This window comes from Neodiprion fabricii, chromosome 4 (assembly GCF_021155785.1).
Source record: "Neodiprion fabricii isolate iyNeoFabr1 chromosome 4, iyNeoFabr1.1, whole genome shotgun sequence".
Classification (NCBI taxonomy): domain Eukaryota; kingdom Metazoa; phylum Arthropoda; class Insecta; order Hymenoptera; family Diprionidae; genus Neodiprion; species Neodiprion fabricii.
In genome coordinates this window covers 38,818,301-38,845,504 of record NC_060242.1, presented here as the reverse complement: position 1 = coordinate 38,845,504, position 27,204 = coordinate 38,818,301, and the positions used below count along the sequence as shown (strand labels likewise).

General features: G+C 34.6%; 2 protein-coding genes across 4 annotated transcripts; one reads left to right on the top strand and one right to left on the bottom strand.

The window, feature by feature from the left end:
• The first annotated feature begins 560 nt into the window (after window positions 1–560).
• LOC124181512 (zinc finger MYND domain-containing protein 11) lies at window positions 561–14,322 on the top strand. 2 transcript variants are annotated; one of them, XM_046568149.1, is made up of 9 exons: window positions 561–797; window positions 4,484–4,894; window positions 5,134–5,464; window positions 5,611–5,924; window positions 6,172–6,201; window positions 6,639–7,010; window positions 7,082–7,261; window positions 11,070–11,252; window positions 11,350–14,322. In XM_046568149.1, exons 2-9 carry the CDS (start codon window positions 4,499–4,501, stop codon window positions 11,470–11,472), a joined length of 1,929 nt encoding a protein of 642 aa, XP_046424105.1. In that variant the 5' UTR covers window positions 561–797; window positions 4,484–4,498; the 3' UTR covers window positions 11,473–14,322. The 2 variants fall into 2 exon arrangements, with proteins under 2 accessions (XP_046424105.1, XP_046424106.1); XM_046568150.1 differs by lacking the exon at window positions 6,172–6,201 and having other exon boundaries at window positions 567–797.
• LOC124181520 (protein LZIC-like) lies at window positions 12,730–16,346 on the bottom strand. 2 transcript variants are annotated; one of them, XM_046568164.1, is made up of 4 exons: window positions 16,202–16,346; window positions 15,543–15,714; window positions 15,265–15,400; window positions 12,730–15,172 (listed from the first exon to the last, which is right to left on the bottom strand). In XM_046568164.1, the coding sequence occupies exons 2-4, from the start codon at window positions 15,641–15,643 to the stop codon at window positions 14,810–14,812; spliced, it is 600 nt and encodes a 199-aa protein (XP_046424120.1). In that variant the 5' UTR covers window positions 15,644–15,714; window positions 16,202–16,346; the 3' UTR covers window positions 12,730–14,809. The 2 variants fall into 2 exon arrangements, with proteins under 2 accessions (XP_046424120.1, XP_046424121.1); XM_046568165.1 differs by having other exon boundaries at window positions 15,543–15,672; window positions 16,202–16,343.
• Between the last annotated feature and the right edge of the window lie 10,858 nt (window positions 16,347–27,204).

Below are 27,204 nucleotides of genomic sequence, written 5' to 3'. Positions count from 1 at the left end.
TTAAGGCTAACCCTTCAGTCTAGGCATTTCTTCAATTCGATTCTCAAGTTCTTCCAGTTATGCTGTACCTTGCATACTGCTCCTATCCTTCTTTACTTGACCCAGTCTTTATATCTAGTGACGAGATTAATCGCTACACTTCAGTCCCAACTCCCGATTTCTCACCCTATGATATATATCATGAATACAATTTTTTCGTCACCCGCCAACCACTCAATTCCGAATCCACAACCGACTTAAGATTCTTTAACTAAGGAAGAAACAAAATATTAAGGAATAGTTAAAAGTTTGTTAGTCTATCAATGAACATTGCCAACAATCTCGTGACAATTGTAAATATTGTCGTTAATATTTTCTTATTAAGTCATGTTAAGTTACAATTTGTTCATTTTTGTTAGTGGATTTCTGCCTTACCTGTTTAAGCATCTACTTACCTGTATTCTAAGTTATGTAATAGTTGATGGTTTTTTTTCTTCCTCGAAGTAATTTTAATAGTTATCCACAATGTCAATGATCTCCATTCCCAGAAAATGAAATTAAGATCAGTTCAAATTTCGAATATTTTCGCGCGGTTGCGCGCGCAACTTTTAGGTTAGCCGTGACGTCTACGTCTCCATTAGTTTGTTCGTGTTCTGTCGAACGTGAGTTTATTTACGGTTTCACGGATAACTTTACCCTCCTGAAAATATTAATATGAAACAGGAGTTGCAAAAATTTTCGCACAACTCAACCTGACCTTAAAATCAATGATTAATCGACCTCTAAAAATCGTTTGATCGTTCGACGCAGGAGTTGTGGTAAGTAAATTTTCATTTATGTAGTGTAATTTTTTTATCTTTTTATTTAGTTCACCTACTTGCCTTTTACTTACTGTCGTCGATATTTGCAAGCTTTGATAACAAATTTCGATCAATCAATTTTTATATTATTTCGCATAGACGGACGCTTATCATTATAAACTCGCGTAGCGAATTTTCGCAAATAATCATGCATGGCATTGAAATATAAATTCGCGATGAAAATTTTTCATGAATTTCTTTATTTATCTGAATATACATTTATTTCTCACATCTTATAGCTGTTCAAATAATTATTCAGATGTAACTACTCACATATTTTACATCTTTATGATCAGACTGAAAGGTAACAATGAAATTTTGCTTACGTAATGTGTTTAAAATCTTCGCTGTTGAAGTATATACATTAAATTTGATCGTATTTAATATCATTACAGTACATCTGTACAATTTTTTCAATATAATCGTAATACCCCGAATAGTTGCCATATCACGCTACACGAAGCTGAGATACACTTATCTTATTAATGTAAATATCAAATTTCTTTTAATGACGCTAGAAAGCCAAGATATTCCACTAGGTATATAGACAAATTAGTAGTAAATTAAGTGTAAAATATTAATACTGTTATTATTTTATGTTAGTTTATACAAATTACTAACACAACTTACGTTGCTTGGGTAAAATACATTACGACTAGTTATAGGTGCTAGGAAGGATGCTGTTCTCCTTCACAAACATTTGATCACCTGAATTTTTATTAATTTTTGCTATACTGACGTTCAGATAATTCTTAACAATACCAAAAGACACGCCTAGTAAATACAAAATATCGACTAGCCACGCAGGCGTTGAACTGCATAAAAATACCTTACTAAGTATCTCTATAAAGGCAGGCGTCCACATCAATATACTCAAGATCAAAGTTTTTTTCAAAATACCAAATAGCATCTGCATGCTTTTTATCTCGTGCATAACGTTTTTATAACCAGTTTCCTCATTTTCTTCCATTTCTGAATCGAAGCCTAGTTGTTGGACACTTTGTATAGCTGCACTGCGATCAGATTGAATAATATTTGACTGCTGAATAACTTTAAGATTCTCTAAGCCACTTGAACTCTCCCCTAAATCGTTATTCATTGTACCAGATTCATCTCCAAACCACCCAGGTTTCAGTGGATCTTTGTTAACTAAAGTTTCATCTGAAACCAATGTTCGTTTGGTGACCGGAGAAGCCTTCCAATTTTTTTTGTCAGTTCTATCAATTTTGTCCAAGATATTATTGCACGCATACATAGCACGAGTCTGCAAAATAACGGAAATGAACAGTGGTGTGAAATAAATTAAAAATAGAAGAATCAACAGGTGTACTTTAAGAAATTTCATAGACAACAAACAGCGCTCATCCATGTACACCGGTACTTGCAACATCTGTTTGCCCTCGTTCTTTGCGTAAAAATTTTCCACAGTCTTTTTATCTTCATTAATACTCCTTGCGTTTGGGTTCGGTGCAGAAATTTCCACCTCATTGTCGCTGAATTGTTTATAGAACAAGCCAGTATCGAATTTCACGCGATTTACCTCATAATTATCATGTGAGTTTCCTGTTTGTGCTTTCACTTCAACTTGTTTAACGGTGTCACGAATCCGTTTGATAATATCTGGGTAGATTTGGCCGTTCAACTTTCTCTCTATATTTTTATCAATTTCATGTGTTGTAGTTTTATTTCCGTATGTAGCCGCTTTGTATCCAGCTGTTTGGTTCTCATTTTTATCTTGATCTTCGTTTGTCGAAGTGTTAATGGATGCTTGTATATCTTTATTCCTTGTTAATGTGTCTGCAGCAATTATTTCCCGATAAATTAAATCTTCTGGTTTCATTTTTGTGATCAGGGGTATTAATTTTGAAGTTACCCTGTTTTTGTTTACGAGCACTTCATCGAAAACTTTCGAATCTATAGCTCCAAGTACTTCCGGAGATGTTGTGATCAAGTCGCTGTTATTATTAGACTCGCATTCGTAGTTTTTATAAATTTCAGGATATTTACTATCCAATGTCTCCTGTATATTAGCCAGTTTTTCGAGTATTTCATTTTCATTGCTTTTTATTCCCTGTGTCAAATTTGTTACTGCTACATATTTCGTGATATTCCACGGTTTGAAATTCTCAGAGTACTTCATTTCACTTGTCTTATTGCAAGTTTTCTTCAACACCGATTCAAGTACATTGTGGACTCTAAGTACGACCTCGTCAATCTTTTCAGAATGTGGATAAGAACTCATAACTGTGTCAGGGTCATCGACTTCAAAATATCCACTTGATTCACTGTAGTTCTCTTCGTGGTATACCACTGACTCAACGTTACCTGAGTTAGTTTCATAACATGATTCTAGCGGAAAATTTACTTTGAAAACACATTCCATCTCACTTAATTCACGCACTTTATTCATATCTTGACCTCGAGAAAAATACAATATAGCTGTTACCAATGCTGGAATGAGCCACTGTACAGTTAATCCAAATCCGGTGAATTTGGACTTGTTATTAGCGTTCTTAGTAATATTTTCCATGTCTGCAATATTGATAACAGTTTCTTGTGCTTCGTTATCCACCTCTGGAGCTTTGGAGATAGCATTCGAATCCTCTTGCACACGGAGATTTTTTTTTCGCAAGCCAAGATTAGCTGGTTCATGACCGTTATCGTTGCTGGAATTTTGTGACATTCTTATTAAACTTGAGCATCTTTTGTTAATGCAAGATATTCCACTGCTGCATTGCATTGAATAGATTAGAAGCGAAATAAATGCGTTTACAAATGGCACTAGAAACATTGCATAATGCATTAAAACGTGTTGAAACACGCACTTTGGTGCGGTTCCATTTATATCTTGACTAGCAAGCCAAGAGTCGTCGTACTTGTAAGAAAATCTCATGCACGTTTCGTTCTGACGTAGTTCCTTTTGTTCTTGATGTGAAAATAGTTGACGATCAGATATTTCTTCCTCAACACTCATTGTTAGATCTTGTTCAAAATTATTCAACGGTATTGACTGATTTAGGAGTAATATTATCGATGTTACTACAGAAATTAACGTGTCCGATGTGGAGAGAATGTGTAACGGGGTCTTGAGAATGTCTTTGAAACAGCCGATTTTAAGCAAAAAAATCAACGCTATGCAGCCTGATAGCAACAGACTGTAGCCCGCAAAACCCAATACCATTGTGTGCATGTTGACAATTGATTACTTATATAGTTATTTAACTATGAATTATTGCTCACATTTTTGTTGTCGAAATAACTTTTTAGACAGAAAATTAGGTCCTTTTCATAGAAAAACTGAATTCCCTCTTTGTTCACTGGTTCAACAGTAATAATTTCATGCATTCAATTTCAAGCCTTTCTGTAACAGACTGAGTCTTGACGAGTAAAGCATGAGGGTATGAGATTACCAAATGCAGGAATATGAGGGTCAGTTTATTATCAAAACAAATCTAGGCTCAATCGTAACTGTACTGTGTAAAATATAGGGGCTTGCTCACCGCCCAATCTATACGGACGAACTATGGGACGAATAGAAATGTCCATTTTCTACATTCGTTGAGTCTGGGCTGTTGATTTTTGAAAATGAGAAACTTCCGTCTATATGTTTGAACTGACGTTTTAATCGGCCTATGTTTCAACAGTGAAAAATCGTCAGCATGGCTGAACGCCGTCGGACAGATCCAGTGGTTACCCAGCGTATTTGGGATAGCATAAAGTTCATTGTACATCAAAGAACTTTGCCAAACGAGGAACGAGTCAGGCGTCACATAGCTCGGATGTATGGAAAGTCCGAGCAAACTGTACAAGAGGATTTAAACAATGCAGTCAAAGACGGGCTCGTTCAGCTAAAAAAAGTCGCTAATAAAAATGGTGTCGAACAAGAGAGCTATAGGATTCCTGTTGAATTAGTTGAGACTGATGGACACGACTGGTACTGTTATAAATGCCAAAGAGCAGGAGTGGTCGAATGTTGCCAAAAATGCCACAGAGTATTCCACAAGGAATGCCACGTCCCAGAAAATCTCGAATTAAAATACTGTAATTTTTGTGAAGTATGTTTGCCTTATTATATTTTGCACATCGCACACATTTCATATGTTCATTGGTTACAAATATATCTCAGTATCATTAAGTTAGATCTGATTCTAACAAAAAATAGCTCTTGACTATTTTGTAAATTTTTTGTACATGTGAACTCTAAAATGACGATTAAATGTAACGTACCATAGTTCTAAATATATTTAAAAAATTTTAAAGTGCAAAGGAGTTTTAAAAGTTTGTTTCATTACAGAAAATAAACAATGACGTATTCGGTGACAAATCCGACTTGAATCATATACTTAACTTTACGTGTGGTCACTTAAAAGCAAAGTTACCACCAGAGATTACAAATCGAACGATTGTTTTTGATAATACGCCGGTTGTCACACCATCAGGTGGCTTCTCAGGGCCAACTTGGGTTAGTGAGGGAGAGGATTCTTGGCGTCCAGGAATATTGATCAAGAATCACATGGACTTGGCTATCATGGATAAAAAAACAAAACGTAAAGAATATAACAACCTTGCGGAATTTGAGACAGACGCGCATAATATAATGCATAATATAATCGTGTATCATGGAGGTAAGCAAAAATTGGCTTCAATCTGAAGATTTTCTCTTTGAAAACTTTTCACCTTAAGAAGCAGACTTGGATGTCGTGCAAACTTTAACTTCCATAAGTATTCCAAAATAACTTTAGCGTTGAAAGCATTAATTTTTTTGCTTCAGAAAGTAGTGCGATAGGCGAAATGGGCATTACAATGTACCAGGATTGCTGCTACGATCTACAAGAGATTCGTCGCTGTGCCGATTGCTATCGAATATCTAATGAAAAATCTGAGAAATTATGGTTTTGTACACCTTGCAACCCACCGCATCAACTTGTTTATGCAAAACAGAAGGGATATCCGTACTGGCCAGCCAAAGTAATGCAAATAAACAACGACGTGTATGATGTGCGATTTTTTGGCGGCCATCATATGAGGGCAAACATTGAGAAGATTTTCATACGCCCGATAACGGTCAATTTAAACACACTGCAGGTGATACTAACACATTATTATAGATTAGCACTCAAAATTATTCATCTCCTTTCTGTGATATATTTAAATTTAAAAATTCAGAGTTTTAATCGCGATGCTGAGCAGAATCACTGATTCCCAGCGTAACGCCTACTGACTATATTCTCTGATATGAATTATCATAATTATGCAATAGTATGAATTGTATCATAGTTGAAACGCAATGACTAGTACCATATTTGATTTTCAATTACTTTTCACGTCGCAGTCAGAGAAAGGAAAATGGAAGGAAATTAAGGTATGACATCAGAATTCAATCACAATGATTGTGTTATCTATTAAATAGCTGACACACCTCTTTGTTTTTATAAATTTTCAACATTCTACAAACAGCATTGACACATATTAAATAATCATACTTTCCTCCTGGTCTGTTCGATATTTTATTTTAAAACACGTTGGTGGTACCAAATTTCAATAAAACATTTCGAAATCGTATTCAAGTTCAATTTATTATCGTAATTTGTTATTTAAAGCATGACTAGCTCTATTTTATTAGATCATCCAGGTTTTAGGCATGCAAGAATTTGTGCGTTATTAAATAGATTTAATAACTTATGATTTTTTTAACGATAGACTTCCTTCGATATTACTCATATCAATACAAAAAAAGGTGAAGTTGAAGAAGCGGGTGTTTGCTTATCTGAAATTAATACATGTTTTTTTTTTCTGTAGATCAAAAGATCGGCAGCCTGGAACCGGGCATTCGAGGAATTGAAACGCCACAAAACTTTACTTGCTCAGCTAGCAAAGTCTGAAACAAAAGATGCTGAACTTTCGGATGATGAAAATGGTGTCAAACCAGCAAAAATTCGTCACATAGAATCACCAGGACTGAATAGCTCGAAAAACTCCACTTCGAGCAAGTCGATGACCATTTTCAAAGACTTAAGAGTAAAGGTAGAACGTTTGAGTACTGAGGGTCGTTCGGACATGCAATCTACTTCTGGAGAACTTGAAGAAAAATTGAAGAAATCAACGAGTAGAACGGCCAGTGAGGAGCGAAAAGCTACACCTGGAAGCAGGAAAACGAGTGAAGAAAGACAAGTACGATCAAACTTTGTCTATTTTTTCTGACTTGTACTTTTGGCTCGATGAAATACCAATTTCTTCTACAGGTGCCGTTCTTGGCTGTTGCTGAAGATGAACCAGCCAGAGAAATATGCAGCACTTGTCCGCAAGGCTTGAAAAAGGAAGGATCACAAGAAGATATGGTTACATCAAGTTCTCAAGAGCCAAGATCCAAATGTGTACTTGTTCAAACTGAACAAATACAATCAGAAGTTCTTCCAGCTAAGGTAAGAGTACTTTTGATTTTTAAATAATCGATTTACCTCATTATCAATTAATGTGAAGATTTCGTGACCCTTGAATTTTCTTAAATATGTGGAAGGATTCGTCTGAGAGGGTCAGAGAATTTGACCATGCGTGGTTGCATGTTTATATTTTTATTTAACAACGTTCCGGCGGGCCCAGCCAGCCGTCATCAGGTTATCTGTATTGATGAGGTTTGAATTTCGTGACTGTGTTTCTTGTATGATTAAATTTTCGTTGGTATTAACAGTCAATGATGACAAGATGCAATTCATGGAATGATGCTTTTATTTACGACGTTTCGGCAGGACCCCGCCTGCCATCATCAGGTTTCTTAAAAAAATATTACACAGAGAATTACAAAAATTAGCTAATTTGAATTTAACATATTTTACAATTTGAACTTTCGATTAAAAATTTTTTATACATAAATGCCATTATTTGTTATAGTAGTTATGTTGTCATAAATTAATAAAATATTATACACTCACATTTTCAGACATTCCTTAGCTTAACAGTTGCTTCTTACATGGAGTTATAGAAGGAGGTGAACTATCCGTCTGTCAAATTGACTTGCTTAATGTTAGTTATCATAACAATGATATAATGTCATGTATTTATCTGTGTGATTGTTATTATACTGGACACTTTGTTTACATGACCTTTTACAACGTCTGTTTTTTGCGATATTATAAAATGTCTACGTAAATGTGACTTAGATTTTCGATGTCTGTTCTTTTGTTTACAGTATCATTTGTTGATATGTGCATCATTTCTTTTAAAATTCTTTTGTGTCAGTTTTGCTCTTTATCTAATATTATTACATTTTCAAAGTTGAACTCATCAAGACATTATTATCACAAAGGCAGATAAAGGTAACATCACTGTCATTATGGACAGAGAAGAGTATAACCAAAAAACTAATGAAATACTCAATGATACCAATACGTATAAAAAATGTAAGGACCTGACCAATATAATAGAAAAACAAACTAACGATATAATCAATAACATAGCGAAAAAGGGAGGAATTTGTGACCCGACATGTAGAATGCTTAAAACACATAACGCATTACCACCAAAAATATATTTTCTACCTAAGATACATAAAAAAGATTATCCACTTAGACCGATTGTCTCAAACATTAACTCACCCACATATAAGATATCAAAAGTATGTGCAGGAATCTCATCTAACATCATAGGCAACACTGAATACCATGTTAAAGATTCTTGGTCCTTCGCTAAAGAAATAAGAGGACTTAACATCTCTAATGATCTCTCTCTTTTATCGCTAGATGTATCATCCCTGTATCCAAATATTCCAACCAATTTAGTGATAGCCATTATTAGGAAAAACTGGGTGCTCATATCAAAACACACTGCTTTTCCAAAAACAGAATTCATCCAAGCTGTGGATATATGCTTAAACTCCACATATTTTACACATGAGAACAGTTTTTATAGACAAATCTATGGTGTTGCCATGGGGTCACCCATCAGCCCTGTTGCAGTTAATCTGGTCATGGAAACTCTAGAACAGTCAGTCATAAACTCCTTACCCTTCAAATTAACATCTATAAGAGATACGTTGATGATATCATTACATGCGTACACAATATATGATAATATTCAAAAACTAGTCGATGCATTTAATTCATATCATCCAGGCATCAATTTCACACACGAGTTAGAAGATAATAACAGAATTAGCTTCCTAGGCATGTTAATAATTAATCATGAAGGAACAATACAAACGGATTGGTATCACAAAAAAACCTGGTCAGCTAGATACATAAATTTCCACTCACACCATCCACTACAATACAAAAAAAGTGTCACGATAGGTTTACTAGATCGAAGCATTGCACTTTCAAATGGACAGTTTAGGAAAAAAAATCTAAAACTAGTACGCGAAACATTAAAGAAAAACGGCTATCCTAACAAACTGATTAGACACTCACAGAAAGAAAGAATTGATAAAGATTACAACAGTCTTAACGTTGGTTATTGTGAAAACAACAAAGATAAATGTGTAGGTTCAATTCCATACATTGAAGGTCTATCGCAGAACATAAAAACTACTATGCGAAAAGAAAACATTAATGTGTCGTATAAAATCACCAACTCTTTAAATAATTTATTCACATGTTTAAAATCTAAAACACCAAAGCTCGAACAAACTAATATCATCTATAAGATTAATTGCACAGGTTGCCAAAAATGTTACGTAGGCCAATCTTGACAACATTTAAAAAAAAGGATCGCAAATCACAAATATGACATCAAAACACATGATCCAGAAAAATCGGCATTAGCGTATCACGCATTAGTTGAAGGACATAAGTTCAACTTTAAAAATGTAATAATATTAGATAAAGAGAAAAACTGGCACAAAAGAATTATAAAAGAAATGATACACATATCAACAAATGATACTGTAAACAAAAGAACAAACATCGAAAATCTAAGTCACCTTTACGTAGACATTTTATAATACCGCAAAAAACATACGTTGTAAAAGGTCATGTAAACAAAGTGTCCAGTATAATAACAATCACACAGATAAATATATGACATTATATCATTGTTATGATAACTAACATTAAGCAAGTCAATTTGACAGACGGATAGTTCACCTCCTTCTATAACTCCATGTAAGAAGCAACTGTTAAGCTAAGGAATGTTTGAAAATGTGAGTGTATAATATTTTATTAATTTATGACAACATAACTACTATAACAAATAATGGCATTTATGTATAAAAAATTTTTAATCGAAAGTTCAAATTGTAAAACATGTTAAATTCAAATTAGCTAATTTTTGTAATTCTCTATATAATATTTTTTTAAAAAACCTGATGATGGCAGGCGGGGTCCTGCCGAAACGTCGTAAATAAAAGCAACATTCCATGAATTGCATCTTGTCATCATTGACTGTTATCTTTATTACAAAACAAAAAATAAAAAAAATAAAAATATTTTTAATACATTAAGATAAAAACAAAAAAAACAAAAAGAATTTTTTTAATGCTAAATAAAGTAAGAAAAAATAAACAAAACTAAATATAATAATGAAGAAAATTGACGTGAGGTCACAATTGGATTAAGGCAGTTTTACCGCATGCTGTTTTGGAGGTAGAATTTGAAAATGTACAATATATATAGTGTAAATTATGTTGTGTACAAATTTAGCTACTTATTAAAATTATAACATAATAAGTCGAAAAACCAAGGAAAAACAGAGTGTATCTACAGGTAGAAAGATGTTTTGACTTACTTATAGTGACGTTCCTAAATGTGCATGGCTAATATTCATTTTGAATTTGACTGTTAAGTAAACAATATGGTGTCACCTTCGAGATTAAGTATTATGGAGGTGACTGATTGAAATTGGCTAAACAAAGTTTTTTCGATTTTTTTAAATCACATTCGAGTATAAATGACTAAGATTTTGAATGTCAGTTCTTCTGTTTACAGTGTTGTTCTTAGAAATGTGTATCATTTCCTTAATTAGTCTCTTATGCCAATGTTTCTCTTCATCAACTATGTTTACATTGTCGAAATTAAAAACCTGTCCTTTTGTTAAGGTGTGATGAGCTAGAGCAGATTTATCAGGATCAACAGATTTTATATCGTATTTATGATTCACTATGCGTTTTTTTAAATGTTGAGAGGATTGGCCCACGTAACATTTCTCACAGTTTTTGCACTAGATTTTACAAACCACGTCAGTATGATCAGAATCATAAATACGATATAAAATCTGTTGAAACAATGAAAATTCTTCAAGGTAAAAAGAGGTCGCAGGACCTCTGATCAGCCAATGACGACGGCATTAGAAAAGTTACGACGAGAATTGGAGTTGGACAAATGCAAAGAATTGGAAAAACTTCAAGCAGAGCATGCTAAAGAAATACGTCAATTGACTGATAAACATCAGCAAGTCGTATCAGAGATAAAAAAGAAGCAATGGGTAATTATTCAGATTTAAAGAATACCACTTTAATACTAATTATTTTTAGCATTTTTTCAAGTTCACAAGTGCAAGCAATGACTCAAAATTCTTTCAGTGCTACAACTGTGAAGCAGAAGCAATATATCATTGTTGCTGGAATACGGCTTACTGCAGTATCGAATGTCAACAATTCCATTGGCAGCGTGAACATAAAAGAGTTTGCAGACGCAAACGCTAAACTTTTCAGCTATTTTAAGCAAGTACAAAAAATGTTTAAGGCTTTAAAAAGCTGGTTAAAATGACTTTGGTTGATAATTGCCCTTTTTATTATTTGGGCTCCTGTTCCCTTAAAAGGTAAAAAGCCATTATACGCACCGAATTCTATAAAGTAGCTAATTTATGCATTGATACAGTAACAGCTTGTAAATTTATTCCATGTTCGAATTATTCTTTATGTGCAATACCTATAGAAATCTATTAGACGTCCTACTCTATCTAGTAGACGACTACAATACGTCCTAAAAAATCAATAATTATTATATTATATTCGGATTGAATTGATCTACCAAAAAATCTAAACGCATCAGCATTATGTTTTTTCAACACTATATTAATTAATAAAATATGAAATCATTATCCTATGAGAAGCAGACTTTTGAGGGACACTTTTGTGGACTAAATTTCTGAATTATTAATAAGCTGTTTTTGCTAGGTACATGCGACCTCGCATGAAGAAAAACTCTCTGTTCTTGAAGCTTTTCATTTCATCTTGACATACTGATTTCGTATAGTGTAAAAGTTCGTCATATTACCGAAATTATACTTGCTTTGAAACTCTTTCAAAGCAAGGGAGTAATTGTCTTAGGTCTTTGTAAACAACGAGCAATATGTGAATGTTTGAATGAGTCGAAGATCAGTTATAAATAGCCCACGTATTCCCCGGAATATCATAAAAGAACAAAATTTACATTCGTTATTTTTCTACGAATATTTGAGTAGTGTATATCGGAAGGTGATATAGCTGAAGTTCAAATACCTTATTCATTCGTCAGTCATACAAATCCTAGGCAGATGCTTTTTGCAGCTTGAATTACTTTTAATTAACTGTTGTTGTTCTTTCACTATTAGCAGCGTTACAATCATGATCTTTCTTGATTAACAAAGAGAGAAATTCTATTCTCTACCCACATATATTTTAAAAGAAACGAAACTGGTTTGTAGTTATAAAAATTCACAAAAATCTTTTGTGGCCTCGTCAGTATTTTTACTACTATAATATACTACTCTTGTCTATGGGAATAATTATACACATATCTTCGTTCATTATAAGAATTATTATGAAACAATACGTAAGCAATCATATAATTTAAAACCACTCCAATAAAGGGTTTGTTACAAGACAGTAGCATCTATGAAGTCAAAAACACGAACCCAATCAACATATACGTTTTTGCAAATGGCAGACGTTGAGTCTGGCGAATATTTTTCACACCTATTTTTGAACTTTAATAAAAGTTTGATGTTTCATTTGTTACATATGATCAGTACTTGCTCAGATTTCATTTGAACGAGCGTATATTAAAAACTTGATCTACTACAGCAAACCTGTGGATTAAATCTTTACCTATTCTGTAGGTATTTTTGAGAGTAAGATTATTCATGTTTCACAATGAGTGATAACTAGATTTCAATCTAAGAACAAGTCATCTTACTAGTGAAACGTTCTAATTTTCCGGGAACTTGGAATCTGTTGTTATAATAATGCACCCTAATCGCACTATAATGGGAGCCCAAAATCGCCTTCACTTTAGTTTGCTCATTACCGGTAGAAACGGTTTGTGTTGATCAAAAACGATCCGCGAATTTCAGTTTAAACCTGTTCTTGATTATACAACATACCGTTATTTCTTAATCTTTAATCTAATCGATATTATTTAAGGTGAAAATGATATAATTAATCATTATGTTAATATTAAATATCTTTTATAAATATTATTAGGTCACAAAAAAAAAGGTAGGAAAGAGGAATAAAAATTTATTCAAAAGTCAAATGGTTCTTATAGTACTCACAACAAATTTATAACTCATTGTAAGTGATCAGGATGAGCCTGCGTAATTTAAATCCTGATCACTTATGGGTCATGCCCTGCCAAGTCACTGAGTCGCCGACCTTGACAGTTTTTGATTTGGCTGATTTTTTTCATATACTTAAACTTGGTTCAGCAAGTCTTCTGTGCGTAGTTCAGAGTGCTGAAGATTCTTACTCTGCATAATTGGTGCTGATACAAAAAAAATTTCCAAAGTCACACGACAGTGCCTATCTGAAATACTATTCATACAAACTTTCATTCAAATTCATACAAATCTCTTATTAGCTTATGAATTTCCAGAAACCTGTCAAGATGAACTGTATAGAGAGTAGAAGAAATTTGAAGTATTTGACATGACAGGTTTTTTTTTCTCAATTTATACACGAATGGTTTTTGATGGGTATTCCGGTATGAGAAAAAGAATTAACCAAATGAAAAATAATCAATATCGGAATTTTGGTAATTTGGCATGGGAAATTTCTTACACGTTATTGTAGAATCAAATCTGTATACACTTTAAAAAGTTGGCATGAAAGAGAATACATAAAGCGTTGAATTTGCAATCAGTTCTAAACAAATTGAACACGCATTTTGAATATTTGGCAAAGTAGAAAGTATTTATTTCCATCCATCATTGGGGATTCCGTTAGTATTCGTTTGATTGCCAGTTAAATAACTTAATTATAATGTTATACAGTTACACTTTCATCACACTTGTTGGACATGTGTATTCTTTATAAAGTTAATAAAGCTGCTGGGTAAAAAAATTTTAATAATATGTAGAATATATTAATATTTATTTACATTTTACATAAGTATGGTTTGATTATCCGATATAGATATTATATTGAAGTGTGTTTTTGCATACCTATATAATGGTACTTCCAAGTATATATTGCAAAGTGATTCAAAACCTCACTTACTGTTAATATGTGTTGTATATCCAAGTTATAAACTATATAAACTATGAAGTAAATTCTAAAACCTGCAGAAAAAAACACATGGCAGCTGAGAAAAAAAGGAAAAGTTGGAGTTTTGGCTTCGACTCAACTTCAGCAACATATTAAGTAAATCAACTCAAAATCTATCTATTATTTATACGAATTCCAAGGACTGGAAATGGCATTTAAACCTTTTTTTAATGTACCCTTTACATCACGGTATATGTTTTGACTTTTCTTGTATAGAAAAAACCGCCTCTATGGCATTATTACATGCAGCCTCACCAAACCTAATATAATAGAAAAACGTATGAATTATAAAACATGATATTCCATGGAATAGTTATAACGATGTAGTCATGAACTGGTTCAATCTGCATAAAAATAATATGCAAATGTAGTCAAATAGTATAAGCATATATATAATATGTAGATTTTTGAATAATTTGACAATAAAAGTGAAACTGGGTTGTAATAATCTCATAGTATTCTTATAAGATTCGAAATTTCCGAAATCACAACCGATGTTAGCTAAGCGTCAGTTTCAATCGACGGCATGTTTCCAAGTACTTTCATTAGCTCTGACTTCTTCTCCAGCAAGCGCGACAGCAATCTTTCCTTTGGGACTTTTCTCATCTATTTGAACAAAATTATAATGCGCTGCTGATTCTGGGGATAATTTCTCGACCAGCTGTAATTCGGATTGATTCAGTTTTTCCCCCAACTGTCTCAAGGCGCTGAGTATTTCCCCGCGCTGTCTATCGCTTGCTTCTTTGCTTAGCTTTCCAAGCTTAGCGTCACGTTCAACTTGGTACAAACGTTCTCTCAACTGTGCCGGTTCGCGTTTACCAAACATTCTGATAACCGCAGGGGTTTGAAAGGCTGCGCTGATCGCAGCTTGGGTTGCCTACAATTAAACGTTGTATTTTATACTAAGCGAGTTATTTCTTTGGACAGTCATATTTATTACAAGACGTGTGAAAGGTAAAACTTGATTACCAGCTGCATCGCTCCCAGATCATTTACAAGCGTCATATCTCCAGATATCATTCGTTGTAGACTTTCGTTAAAATCTTTGAGCTGATCCATTGTTTCAGCTTTAGTTTCATTGTAGTCTGCTTCGTCCAACTCGCTCCTATAAGTGAGAGTAATAATCATGTAGAAAACTGGTCGGAATAATTTTTTTTCACAAAGCAATAAAGCTGTAATCAACATGCCGGCTCAATGGAAATTTTTTGTTAGCAAAACAATAACCGTCACCTGACACAAATATTTACCGGCACTCTTCCAAATCTTCTAACTGTTGCACAAGTCTATCCAACTGTTCCTCGAGGTTTTTTCGCAATCTTTCAGTCTCTGCTTTACCGTGGGACGTCATAGTACGGCCTTTGTGGATTTTGGCTGAAACTCGGGACGATTTCAAAATGCGTTGCGGCGCATTACAACTTGCTAAAAGAGGTTATGTTACAAAAACACGATTATCGGAGATTCTCGGTTCGTTTTGAGTATGCAATTGTTCGTTCTAGAATACGTTGACTGTAAGCTTTAGTTTTCAACGACGTAGACTGCGTATTTCACGCGTTAACTTAATTGGCACAAATCTATACCGATACTCGACAAAGTGAATCGTTTACGCGTGCCGTTAGATCCAACCAATCATCTTGCCTTACAGAGGAACGGGGCATATATGTATAGGTATATATAAATATATGTAACTCGTTTGTTATTGTTTTACACAAGTGCGATGCAGTTGGTCATAAAAATATTATTCTTGTCAAGATTGGATGTGTACGCAAGGTGCGTAATTAATTTTTGTACTTTTATATTATTCTTATCAGTCAAGTGACGATTTTTTTCAATATACATATACATACGCAAGACGTTAAAATTCTCGAAGTGGGAAAGGATAATTATCTCGACTCAACCCAACGCTTACAATTTCTGAAGCGTCATTTTTCGCCGTTTCTCTATTTCCGCAGAAAGTAAGTGCATTTCCGAGTTCAGTGCCGCGAACCAATGAACGCATAGTTGAACCTCTATGGCCCAAGTTCACTGATTAGTGATGTGTGTGTAGTACAGTCTAGAGAGCATATACTATTGGCGGGAGGGAGCTACCCATCCTATCGCCTTGACGATAATCCAGCCGACGTGATGAGAGAGAGAGGTATATACACTAGGTACTCCGTCTCTCTCATTCTGCATTTGATTGGCTGAAAGGAAACGTATCGACCAATCAGGCGTAGAGCGAGGGAGACAGATTATAACCAACATATACCTCACTCTCACTCACTCCGTTCCACTTTCTTTACACGCGAAGCTACCTCAGTAGTATATGCTCTAAGAGTACAGTGCAAAAGGTTCAGTAGCAGAGAATAGAGTGAACTGAGATGACGTGTTCCATCCGAGGGCAGTCGCTCTATTTGATTCTCAACTTTCGTTATTTTCTACTTCTGTGAATTTATCCGAAGATAGAAACAAATAAGAATCGACTGATAGTGGGGACCGCGAAAGTCTATTTCCCGCGTGTTTTCTACGGTGCTCGGCGCATTTCCGTAGTAAGCCGAAGAAAGCCGATGTGAAACGAACGATTCGAGACACGCTAATAGTTCGAGACTCTAGAGTCGCCGCTGGTTGCTTGATGCAAGTGAAGTTTTTTTTTTTTGTTAAAACAAGCTAACCCGACTGGACATTACTCAAGCGTAAACGCGAGATATAAATCACGCAAATAATCGCGCCGCCGTGAATAGTGATGCACGCTTAAACGATCGCAGTGCCGAGTTTCGGAATAACCGGTCAAGTGAGAATCCTCGCGGGCACGTCACGACACAACGAAAACGCGTGATTAGCAGCCTGGCTGGAAATTAAGGAACCGAGAGGGTGGCGGTGGCGAATTTTCGGGGTTAAATCAGCGCGTGTCGTTCCCATGACCGCGTGTGAATTATTCTCTGGTATTCAGACGGCCGTCAAGCCTCTGGGTGGATCCTCGAATTATCCGATGCAAAACTAGTTACGCGGCCAAAGGGGCAAGCAATTCATTCAATATTTACGAACCGCAGCTCGGTGGCAGCGATAATTCGTGCAGCTTCACGCGACGATAGAACGAGCGAGAGGAAGCAAGATAAAGAAAGAGAGAGGTAGGAAAAGAGAGAGAGAGAAGAGAAAAAGAGAGAACGCAACGTCTTTACATCAGGTCTCATTTCTCAATTGATAAATTCGGAAAAATCAAGTCCCTATGAGGACTACAGCGGGCCGTGCAACGCTAGGTTTGAAGATTACGGAACGAGCAAAAGGAGGCGATCTCCTGCGATGAGCATGCCGGCTAAAGGGAAGCATCAACACTTGTCCCATCACCATCAGCAGCATCATCAACAACAACAACAACAACAACATCAGCAACATCATCCTCCGTCGCAACACGTAGTCAATCAATCCGTCGTCCAGCATCCGCCGCCAGCCTACACGGCTGTTGTGGCTAACAATCAACGCTTCGCACCGCATGGTGAGTCACATTAATTGAATAACTCCTATCTTATTGAATGAACATTGAATACCACAGCCGAGTTTCACATTCCTTTCGGTTTGGTTGGTAGCTATGTTTTCAGGTTATGTTTAAGGCCTGAGCGCGTTGCGCCGCTCATCTTTTTTTTCTTCTTCTGCTCGGTTTTCGCATTCGCTAATTGTAAGATATTATCATCGCCGTTTTATTCCAGAATTTATTATCCGTGACGTGCGACCGTCGCATTCGACTTCGCGTCGAGCGTGTTTTTCGACTCGTTTTTAGGTTAGGATTAACTGAGGTTACGTTGGGCGGCACGACGCTACGCGAATCCGCAAAAATTGTTGCGCATCGCGATTCTTCGATAATCTTCCGGGTTTTACCCGCCGCTTGTTCGCAACTTCTAGCCGGATAGATTACTCTGTTAGTACTTCGGAGAAACCGTTTCTTTTTTTTTTTCCCCCTTTTTCATCTGTTGAAAAAAATTTTTCCTCGACTTTTGTCCCATTTTATCTTGACAGATAGCGCATTATCTTTAATTATACATTAATTGAACGCATTTTTTCCTCCTCGTTACGTGGAATACCAAGCCAACTCGTTTTATGTACATATGTACACATTCGTAATATTTAAACAATACCCATCCTATCCGAACTGTTAAAAATTCATTTAAAACTCCAGGAATTATCACGAAGTAATTAAAAATCTGGTGATAACTACGTCATACGTGTTGTTACTTAAAGTAGAGCTAATTTCGCCCTGTTTGATAGTACAGTTTACATTTGTTTATCATGGTTGAGTTATTTGTACCTTTAGACTTGTTTTCTGTCCTCCGTGTCGTCATTGAGTCGCAACATTTCTGGGCAACGTATTATTGATGCTGGGTAGTCAGACTTAAGGTCAAAAATCCGTTTTGTCAATATTTTTCATCCGCATCTTATCCACTATACCCCAAGCAATTACTATTTTTATACGACAATTTGTCTCTCCGATACATCGTTGTTATCATGCAATTTTCATTTCGGATGTCCATAGTTCAATACCAATGTAAAATATTTGACAAACATGGATTGCGCTTATGTGCGTTTAGCTTTCCGTTATACGCATTTATAACGGTTCGTACGCGCAGGGAAAATCTGGAAAACCGAGAAAACTCAGGGAATTTCCAAAATAAGACTGGTATTTTCTGTGGGTCGAAGAAATAAACTCGTTGTTACACAAAGTACTATGGATCTTAAAGAAAAAAAAGCAAAGATTAATCTTAAGATTTTGTTTCTACGCACCATTTCATACATTCTATGTATATTACTTTCAATACCAAAGCTTCTTTCCTTTATTTCTTTTTTTATACCGAAATCTCAGGCTATCGTTTTTAAATTGATAGTTGAATAGTAAGATAGTTCCTAGATAACATGAAAGTAATAATTGTTGAAAGGTTACTGAAAAAATCTTATTTTCGGACTGGATTACCTGGAATCGTCTGGGAATTTTAGATTCGAAGATACGTACAAACCCTGATTTAGATTTTACAAAATTCATTTAAAATCTAGACAAGCAATTTGTCGGGTAATTTTGTACTTTGCTCGCGAAGCGGCGCGGCGAGTATTATTTGTACACATGTCGCCACGTGTACGTTCAACAGAGGCACACGCATCGAAATCTGCCCCCATATAAAAACATGCATACATACATGCATGGATCAGTGACGGGACACGAGAAATCGTCGTGGAACTTTCGCTGCTGACCAATGAAATTCAATCTCTGTGATTTCATCAGCCGAGAAATTGCATAGTGGAAAAGAAACAACAACTGACTCGAACTGCTCTTTAATTCAGAATCGTTTCCGTATCCGATCCGAAGCCCTACGTGTACGGAAAATGAAAACGGCAACGTTGCACAGGTGTAAAAAATAGATAAATAAAGATTCACAATTAAAAACAGACCGTGCTCCCGAATCTGTCTTAATATTATTATTATTGCAAATTATTATCGACTTTATTGCGATTTTCCTGTTTCTCGGTTGTTTCCCATAATTTTTTCCTCCGTTTCAGCAATTCTTTATTTTATTTCTATTTTTTTCCGTCCACCTGAGCTAGTCGTTACGCTTGTTGTTCTAGCAAGATAAGTTTTAACACCGACTGTTCGTTATTATTTTATCGAATTGATGGTATAATTGATTGAAGAAGAATTGAATAATGAACTGAGCAAACGAAGAGGCGTTTCAATTCGGAACGACGAATACATAGGTACATATGTAATAATTACAACATCGCGTTGTTCTTATCGACCATTTGGTTAAATACGTTTTTGTGTTATTAGTTATGAAATTCTATTGTTTCAATCCTTCGGTACATATTACAATTCAATAATCCACATCCGAAGTACTATTATGTTACAAAATTGTTTTCAGCTTATAATTAGCCGCTCTTGCAGGTATATCTAGACATTATCGCCTTGTTATTATATTATTACAAAGTGTCAAATTGTCTCCATATTATTATTTTTAGACATCATATTTTTTAACGGTATTAGTTGTGCATTTACGATATCTTCTCGTTCCGTAATAATGCTTTGTACTTCTCTATATTCGTATGCCAGATAGATTTCGACAAAATTTCGGTGACGGTAAATGGGAAATTATAATTATCGTACGTTTTATTAAAGATATCGACTCGTTCGTATTCCAATTTGAATCTCGTTTCTTATTATGCAAACTTTCGTCTCACACGCAAGCGATGTTTAACTTGTCGCATCCTACGTTTTAATTAAAGAACGTCGGTATATAATTTTATTCATCGAGAATTTGGGAATTTACGCAATGTTTTTATGGCTATGCATATCCAGGGTGTCCACGCACCTAGAAAACCTGGAATTATCAGGGAATTGCTAGGGAATTTTTATTTTGGTCGTGGAAAAACACTACTAAAAATATTAGTTTTTCATCATCAATATAGAATTAATAAGCTGAACGATTTTGGTTTTAGTAACTTACTAGAAGTGGGAAAGTGTAAGGGAAAGCTTGGAAATGTTGTGGAATTTTTTTTCTCCAATATTTTTGGCCGGCCTGTAATATCAATTTTGTCGCATGACCGACAAACGTTCGTATCGGGAATGAAATTCGATCCGTCAACGCTAGGTGGCGCATATTGTAACATTTTCATGCTTATCGGTGAATTTTCCTTTTGTTTTCTCTCCTCTTTTACTTTTGTTTTCTTCTAATGGTAATTTTATACTAACTTACTTCTTCTCTTTCACGAAACTCGGCTCTCTGTTTTGCCTTATACGTCAGATAAATAAATCTTCGATAGATATACGTTATATACTTTTATTTTCAATTCTATTCATGGAATGAGAAAAGAGAAGTTGAAAAAAAACTTGTCGATTTCGGATGCATTGATCAATGGATAGATAAAAACGCATGTTAAGTTGTCTTATATATATATATTTATTTATTTATTTATTTATTTATGTTTTTTTTTTTTTTTATTTTTGTACATGGCAAAATCAAAGAGAAAAACGCAATGATATACAACAAGTCAAGGTACTTGATTACTTTTTGTTTTGTTTTTAAATAAACAGAATTGGTATATTAATTAATAAATTTATACAGGCCTTTAAATTTCTATCAAACGACGAAGATACGATGAATCGGTGAATAAGAAACTGTTAACATAATAATATATAATTACCGAATATTCTTATCGTTTGTCTTCTTTTATCTTACAATCAAGTGTATCGTAAGACTAAACTTTCATTTTCGAAATATATGCGTGTTTAATTTGTCGTGACTGACAAACGATACTGTGTGTGCGTCGTTGGTTGAAATCGTTCGGTAATTCTTCCAATGTACTTGAAAATTAGTTGTACTCTACTGTTTGATTGTGAATATGCCGATATATTCCTTCCCCCCTCCCTCTCTCTCTCTCTAGCTCGCTCTATGTCTCTGTCGCTCTCGATAACTCTTCTTCGTTACGGCATGAAACATGGATGTGCGATAGAGGGGATAGTCGGTGAGAGTTCGCGGTGATAATAGCACAGCGGCACAGGCCCCGAACATTTCCGAACAGGGCCGAATCGCTATTCGGCTGGTGATTGCACGTAGTCCGTGTACATGTGGCAATCAAGCCACACGGTACTACACGCTTCTCGTTTCCGTAAAAATCCCTTTCGATTTTTTTTTTCTTTCTTTTTTTATCTATTTTTTTTTTTTTTTTTACAACATCGTATCCTTACTGTTTTCGTACAACTTAATATACTGGAACAGAACGGGGGGGGGGAAAACAACGTGCGCGACAGGATAGAAACCTGGGAACTCTCAAAAAAAGAAGTAACTGTCAAATCTAATAACAACAAAAACAACAACAACAATAACAATAATAATAATAATAATAGTAATAATAATAATTGGTAAAGACATTTAAAGAGAAAAACAAGGCGGCTGTTGACAAAGTTTTGTTTTTAATTGCTTGTCGGCGGTTTGACTTTCTGGTTAAATCTAATTCTTGCACTTTTTCTACGTTCGTCGGGTGTTGAATACCTTTAATTCCGTTGACAAAATTAAAAATTCTACCTTGTAGAATTAAATAACAGAATCAACGCAGTGAAATTGTTTAGCAAGTAAAAATACGTAACACGGTTGATCCGATCCCCCTACTCACCTCCCTGCGAGGTACGTTTTAAAATTTTCTTTCACCTCAATAAGAATCACACGATACGGAAATACAATAATTGATGTATGTATACCTGTAATATGAATATCAACGACGGCATACGTATATTTCAGCGATATAGAAAAAATATATGCAAAAAGAGAGCGCGCGCGTGTGTGTGTGTGTGTGTGTTTGTATATTGTAAAAAAAAATTATTTCCACACATGCATAAAAAATATACGCGAATTAATAAACATATGACGACGGTGACTGTGTGTGTGTGTGTGCGTGAGCGTGAGCGTGTGCGCGTGCAGAGTAAAAACTAAACCTTGCATACGTCCTTTTTCTTCTTATCATCGTCATTATTGTTATTATTATTACGTATCATTGTTCTTCGTTCGTGGACTTGACATATGTTAGCACATAGAGACAGTAACATATGTTGTTACGAACTGCTGGGTGCCACTTGATAAAGTCTCTGTGTATAATAACGAAAGATAGTATGGTAAATTTGTATTTTTACAGTTTAATCAGGGTTCGTACGCACAGGGAAAACCTGGAAAACTGGGAAAACTCGGGGAATTTCTTAAAGCAGGGAAAAGTCAGGAAATTTCGAAAATAAGACTGGAATTTTAAGTTTCTTGAAGAAATAAACTCGTTTTCTTATACGCACATTACTTGATATCAAACCTCCTTTCGTTTTTTTCTTACTGAAAATCGCTGGCTGTGAGTTTGTAAATTAGTAGTCGGACAGTAAATTAATTACTGAGTAACATCGAAGGTATTGGTATTAGTAAGCAAAAAAAATTGTCATTAATCAGCGGCATATTTTTTGGAAGGTTGCTGGAAAAAAATCCTATTGTCAGGCTGGAACACCTGGAAAAGTTAGGGAATTTTGGGTTCCAAAAATCGTACGAACCCTGTTAATGCAGCAGCAACATAGCAACTGTGACGTGAAGCTAGGGAATGAGTAACATGGTATATACAATATACATACACCTATCTAGACTACATCTACATACATTCATTCATTCATTCATTCATTCATTCATTCATTCATTTATTCATATAATACCTGATTTTTTCTGTGGTCCGTCAAGTTTACAAGGGAATAAAAAAAAAAAAAATTGATATTATTTATATACAATATTATTATTGTACACGTAACGTGAAACAATCTTCGTTGCCCTTCAATTTGGGGGAGTAAAAAATAAATAATAATGATAATATATACGTGAGATGTGTCGATTGGGATAACTGTACGAGTTACTATTTCCTTTTTCTTTCGTCTTCTTTTTTGTTCCCCCCCCCCACACATTTACACATGCATAATATGTATTTGTATATGCAATGTATGAAGTATTGCATACCTCAAGTACATATTTATTTATTTATTACAACTGGTTAACATGTGACAAGGGTTGTTTGATTAATTATATCCACTATCAGCTCAATGAATACAAAGTATGACTTAGTATCAATCGTGCAAAATATATTTACTGGTAAAGAAAAGCTTTTCTTCTTCTTCTTCTTCTTCTTCTTCTTCTTCTTCTTCATACGCCGATAAAAGTCGCGCATAGCTGAAAACGTTTCAAACTTATACAATAATAATTTTAGACAATAAATCGTACCATGTTTTTTTTTTCTCGCCCCTTTTTCTACTTTATTATTCCCCTCACCCGAATCACTTTTCCTTTTCTCAATTCCTTTCATTCTATCAATCCTCCTGTTTGTGCAATTTTAACGTTTCTTACGATCGTTTCAACTTATTAATCTCGTTCGACTGTCGCGCGCTCATTTTCTTTTTTTTTTCCCTTTTTTTTCTTTTTTCTTTTTTTTTTCTTTTCATCTTCCCTCTGTTTCTTTCTTTTTTTCTTCAACACCGAAGAGACAATTGAAAAGAAATAGAAAAAGGGTTCATCGAAATTAATTTCCTTTCCCAATACACACACACGCAACAAAAATGAAACACAGCTACAACAATCTATGTATGTGCATACAGGTATACCTATATATGTATATATGTTTCAATTTTTCTAACCAACGTGTTCGCGGTTATTCTTATTACTAAGCTATTTTAACTTTGTCAAACTCGCCAGCCGCAACGGAGTTACAAAATATCTACGTCGTCGTGATGACGTGACGTGCCGGCCTGCTGATATACAAGCACAACTCAAACTACCTGTACTCATACATTACGAAAAACAATTGGAGATAGTAGGGAGAATGATAAATATTCGACAACGATAATAACTGAAGTGAAAGTAAACAGATCAAACGAAAAAAAAAATATATATATATGTATATCAACAAAATAATAAAAAAAAAACAAATGACAGTGATAATAACAACAATTTCGTGCAACCCAAGGATCATACTTTTTTAACAATAATTTATTCAACAAGTAATAATACCGTGCACATTTGCATTCTGAAACGAGGAGTAGGAGACGGAGGAGAATTGTGAAAATTTCAAGAAAGAAATACCAAATATGATAGGTGAGTTTTATTTTTCGTTATTTGTAATATTATTATTTTTTTTTTTTTTCCATTCACTGAGGAAACAAATTGGCTCGAACTGACGTTTTTGTAGATTATATTTTTCTTCGAATTCGAATTTAATTCGAACCAAGTATAGAGTTATTAAGCTGAATGATTTAGGTTTTAGTAACTTACTAGAATTGCAAAAATGTTGGGGAAAATCTGAAAATGTCTGGTCAAGTTTTATAACAAGATAGTATTGTGTGGTTTTTTTGGGTCCCTGGTTACGAGTTGGAAATCAGATTTCAAAAATTAAAGATGACGGATCAAATATTTCGGATAAAATATTAAAATTTGATGAATATGGTTAAGAAACTCTATACCGGGGTTTTCGGGTATGCTGATTGGATTTGTCTTATTGATTTTTCACAATCTGATCGCAGATTCGTAATCAGCGATCCCCAAAAACTTAATAATTTATGTAAAACATTTATATATGTGTAGAGGAGTAACATTTCTCGGAAATGAATTTATTCCTACAATATTCAAGATTTTTTTTCAATTAATTTGTTTCTCACCATAATAATTTACATCGAATCGCAATAATTACCTTCGAGTATTAGTATACTATCGGAAATAGCAAAAAACCGCAAAGAAATATGTTGGAAAGTTAAGAGGCTGAAGCTAGTAACGTTAACGTAACGGATAGTCGCCGGGAAGAAAAATCATCCCTGTGGAATTTTGAAACAACTTTCTACGAGTTGGAATTTAACGAATCACCTTTACGTTCTATTTAATATGGCTAAATAAATTTCAGACAATCCTGAAGGTGCGAAGTAGCGATTTTTCCGAAACATGCGTCGCTAAAGTAACGTTACTAATTTTAACCTCGTGAAAAGTTCTCTAAATATGCAAAAAAAAAAAAAAAATAATGGATGCAAAATAGGTGGTAAGAATACTCCTACCGCTATGGCTCAAAGGGTTAAATTAGAAGTCTAATGGCTATTTCATTTTGCGGTAATCAAAGAAACTTTACAAATGTGGTCGACGGACGAATGACTCATTCATTGACTGAATAAATGGATGACTGACTGCCTGACCGACCGACCGACCACTCGTCGATAATCTTACCGCAGACAGGGGGTCAATATAATCAACATATAATCAACAATACAATCAACATCCGTTGTTCTATTCCCGCACACAGATTCAAGAGAGTGTCGGTTTTTTTTTTCTTTTTTTTTCTTATAGTCTTTTATAATTTTCAAGCCACGTTATAATTGTAAGATAAAACAGAACAACAACAATCACCTTCAATAAATGTTGCAAATTTCAGTCTTCCTTCAACTATGTATGGTTCAAATGTTTTTTTTTTTGTTTTCCCCTTACGAAAATTCAGCTTCACACACTCAAATTAATACTTTTGTTTTTCACCGCGCAGTATCTCTATATACATATTTTTTTCTTTTTTTTTTTTTTTATTACACATTCGAAATTTCATTTTGCAACAGATGACTAATTTGCCGTGAAATGTAATAGTCGAAGAGTATCTTGGTAAGGTTTAAGATGTTTTTGAAATTAACCAGACTTTTTCCTTATAACTGCACTTACAATCAGTACAGTACGAGCAAAAATTTATACATTACATGTCCTCTGTCCTTTTCACTATGCGGAAACGTTTTCGGTTGTCGATATAATTATCTTGTTAATTTATAATTTACTTTTATTTTTTTACATTCGTCCGTCTCTTCGACAGATAAATCTGTATACCAATTGTTGGTTGTTGTTGTTATTATCGTCGTCGTCGTTATTCGCAAAATTTTTTTCTCACGGAAAGTATTCGCAATATTTTCCTCCATTTTATGCATGCATTAATTTATACGCACCCGAAGCGATAAATCGGGATGCGCAGGATAGAAACCGAGTTCATTCTCGTCGGTTGTATTTTATAATTCAAGTGAAATTATTTTCTCACTATTGTTTCACGATTGTCTTCTACGATCGATGAATTGATGTAATTAAATTTATCGAATGATCGAAGAATCGTTAGCGTAAAAATTATATTTAAAAAAAAACAACGGTACAATTTAGTTGCAAAAGCTGTCGGAAAGCGGCAGAAACAATGAGGAAAAATTGCCAAATTGAGTAAAGAGGAAAGAAAAAACAAAAACGTTCGTTAATACTGTTTCAAATTTAAATTTGAATATCTCTATCAATGCCGTTTTTGCTCGAAGCTCCACGAGAGTAAAGCAAACAGCGTTGGAAACGTCAGTTTCACGTGACTCCGTATCTCGGACATTGGTCATGTATACAT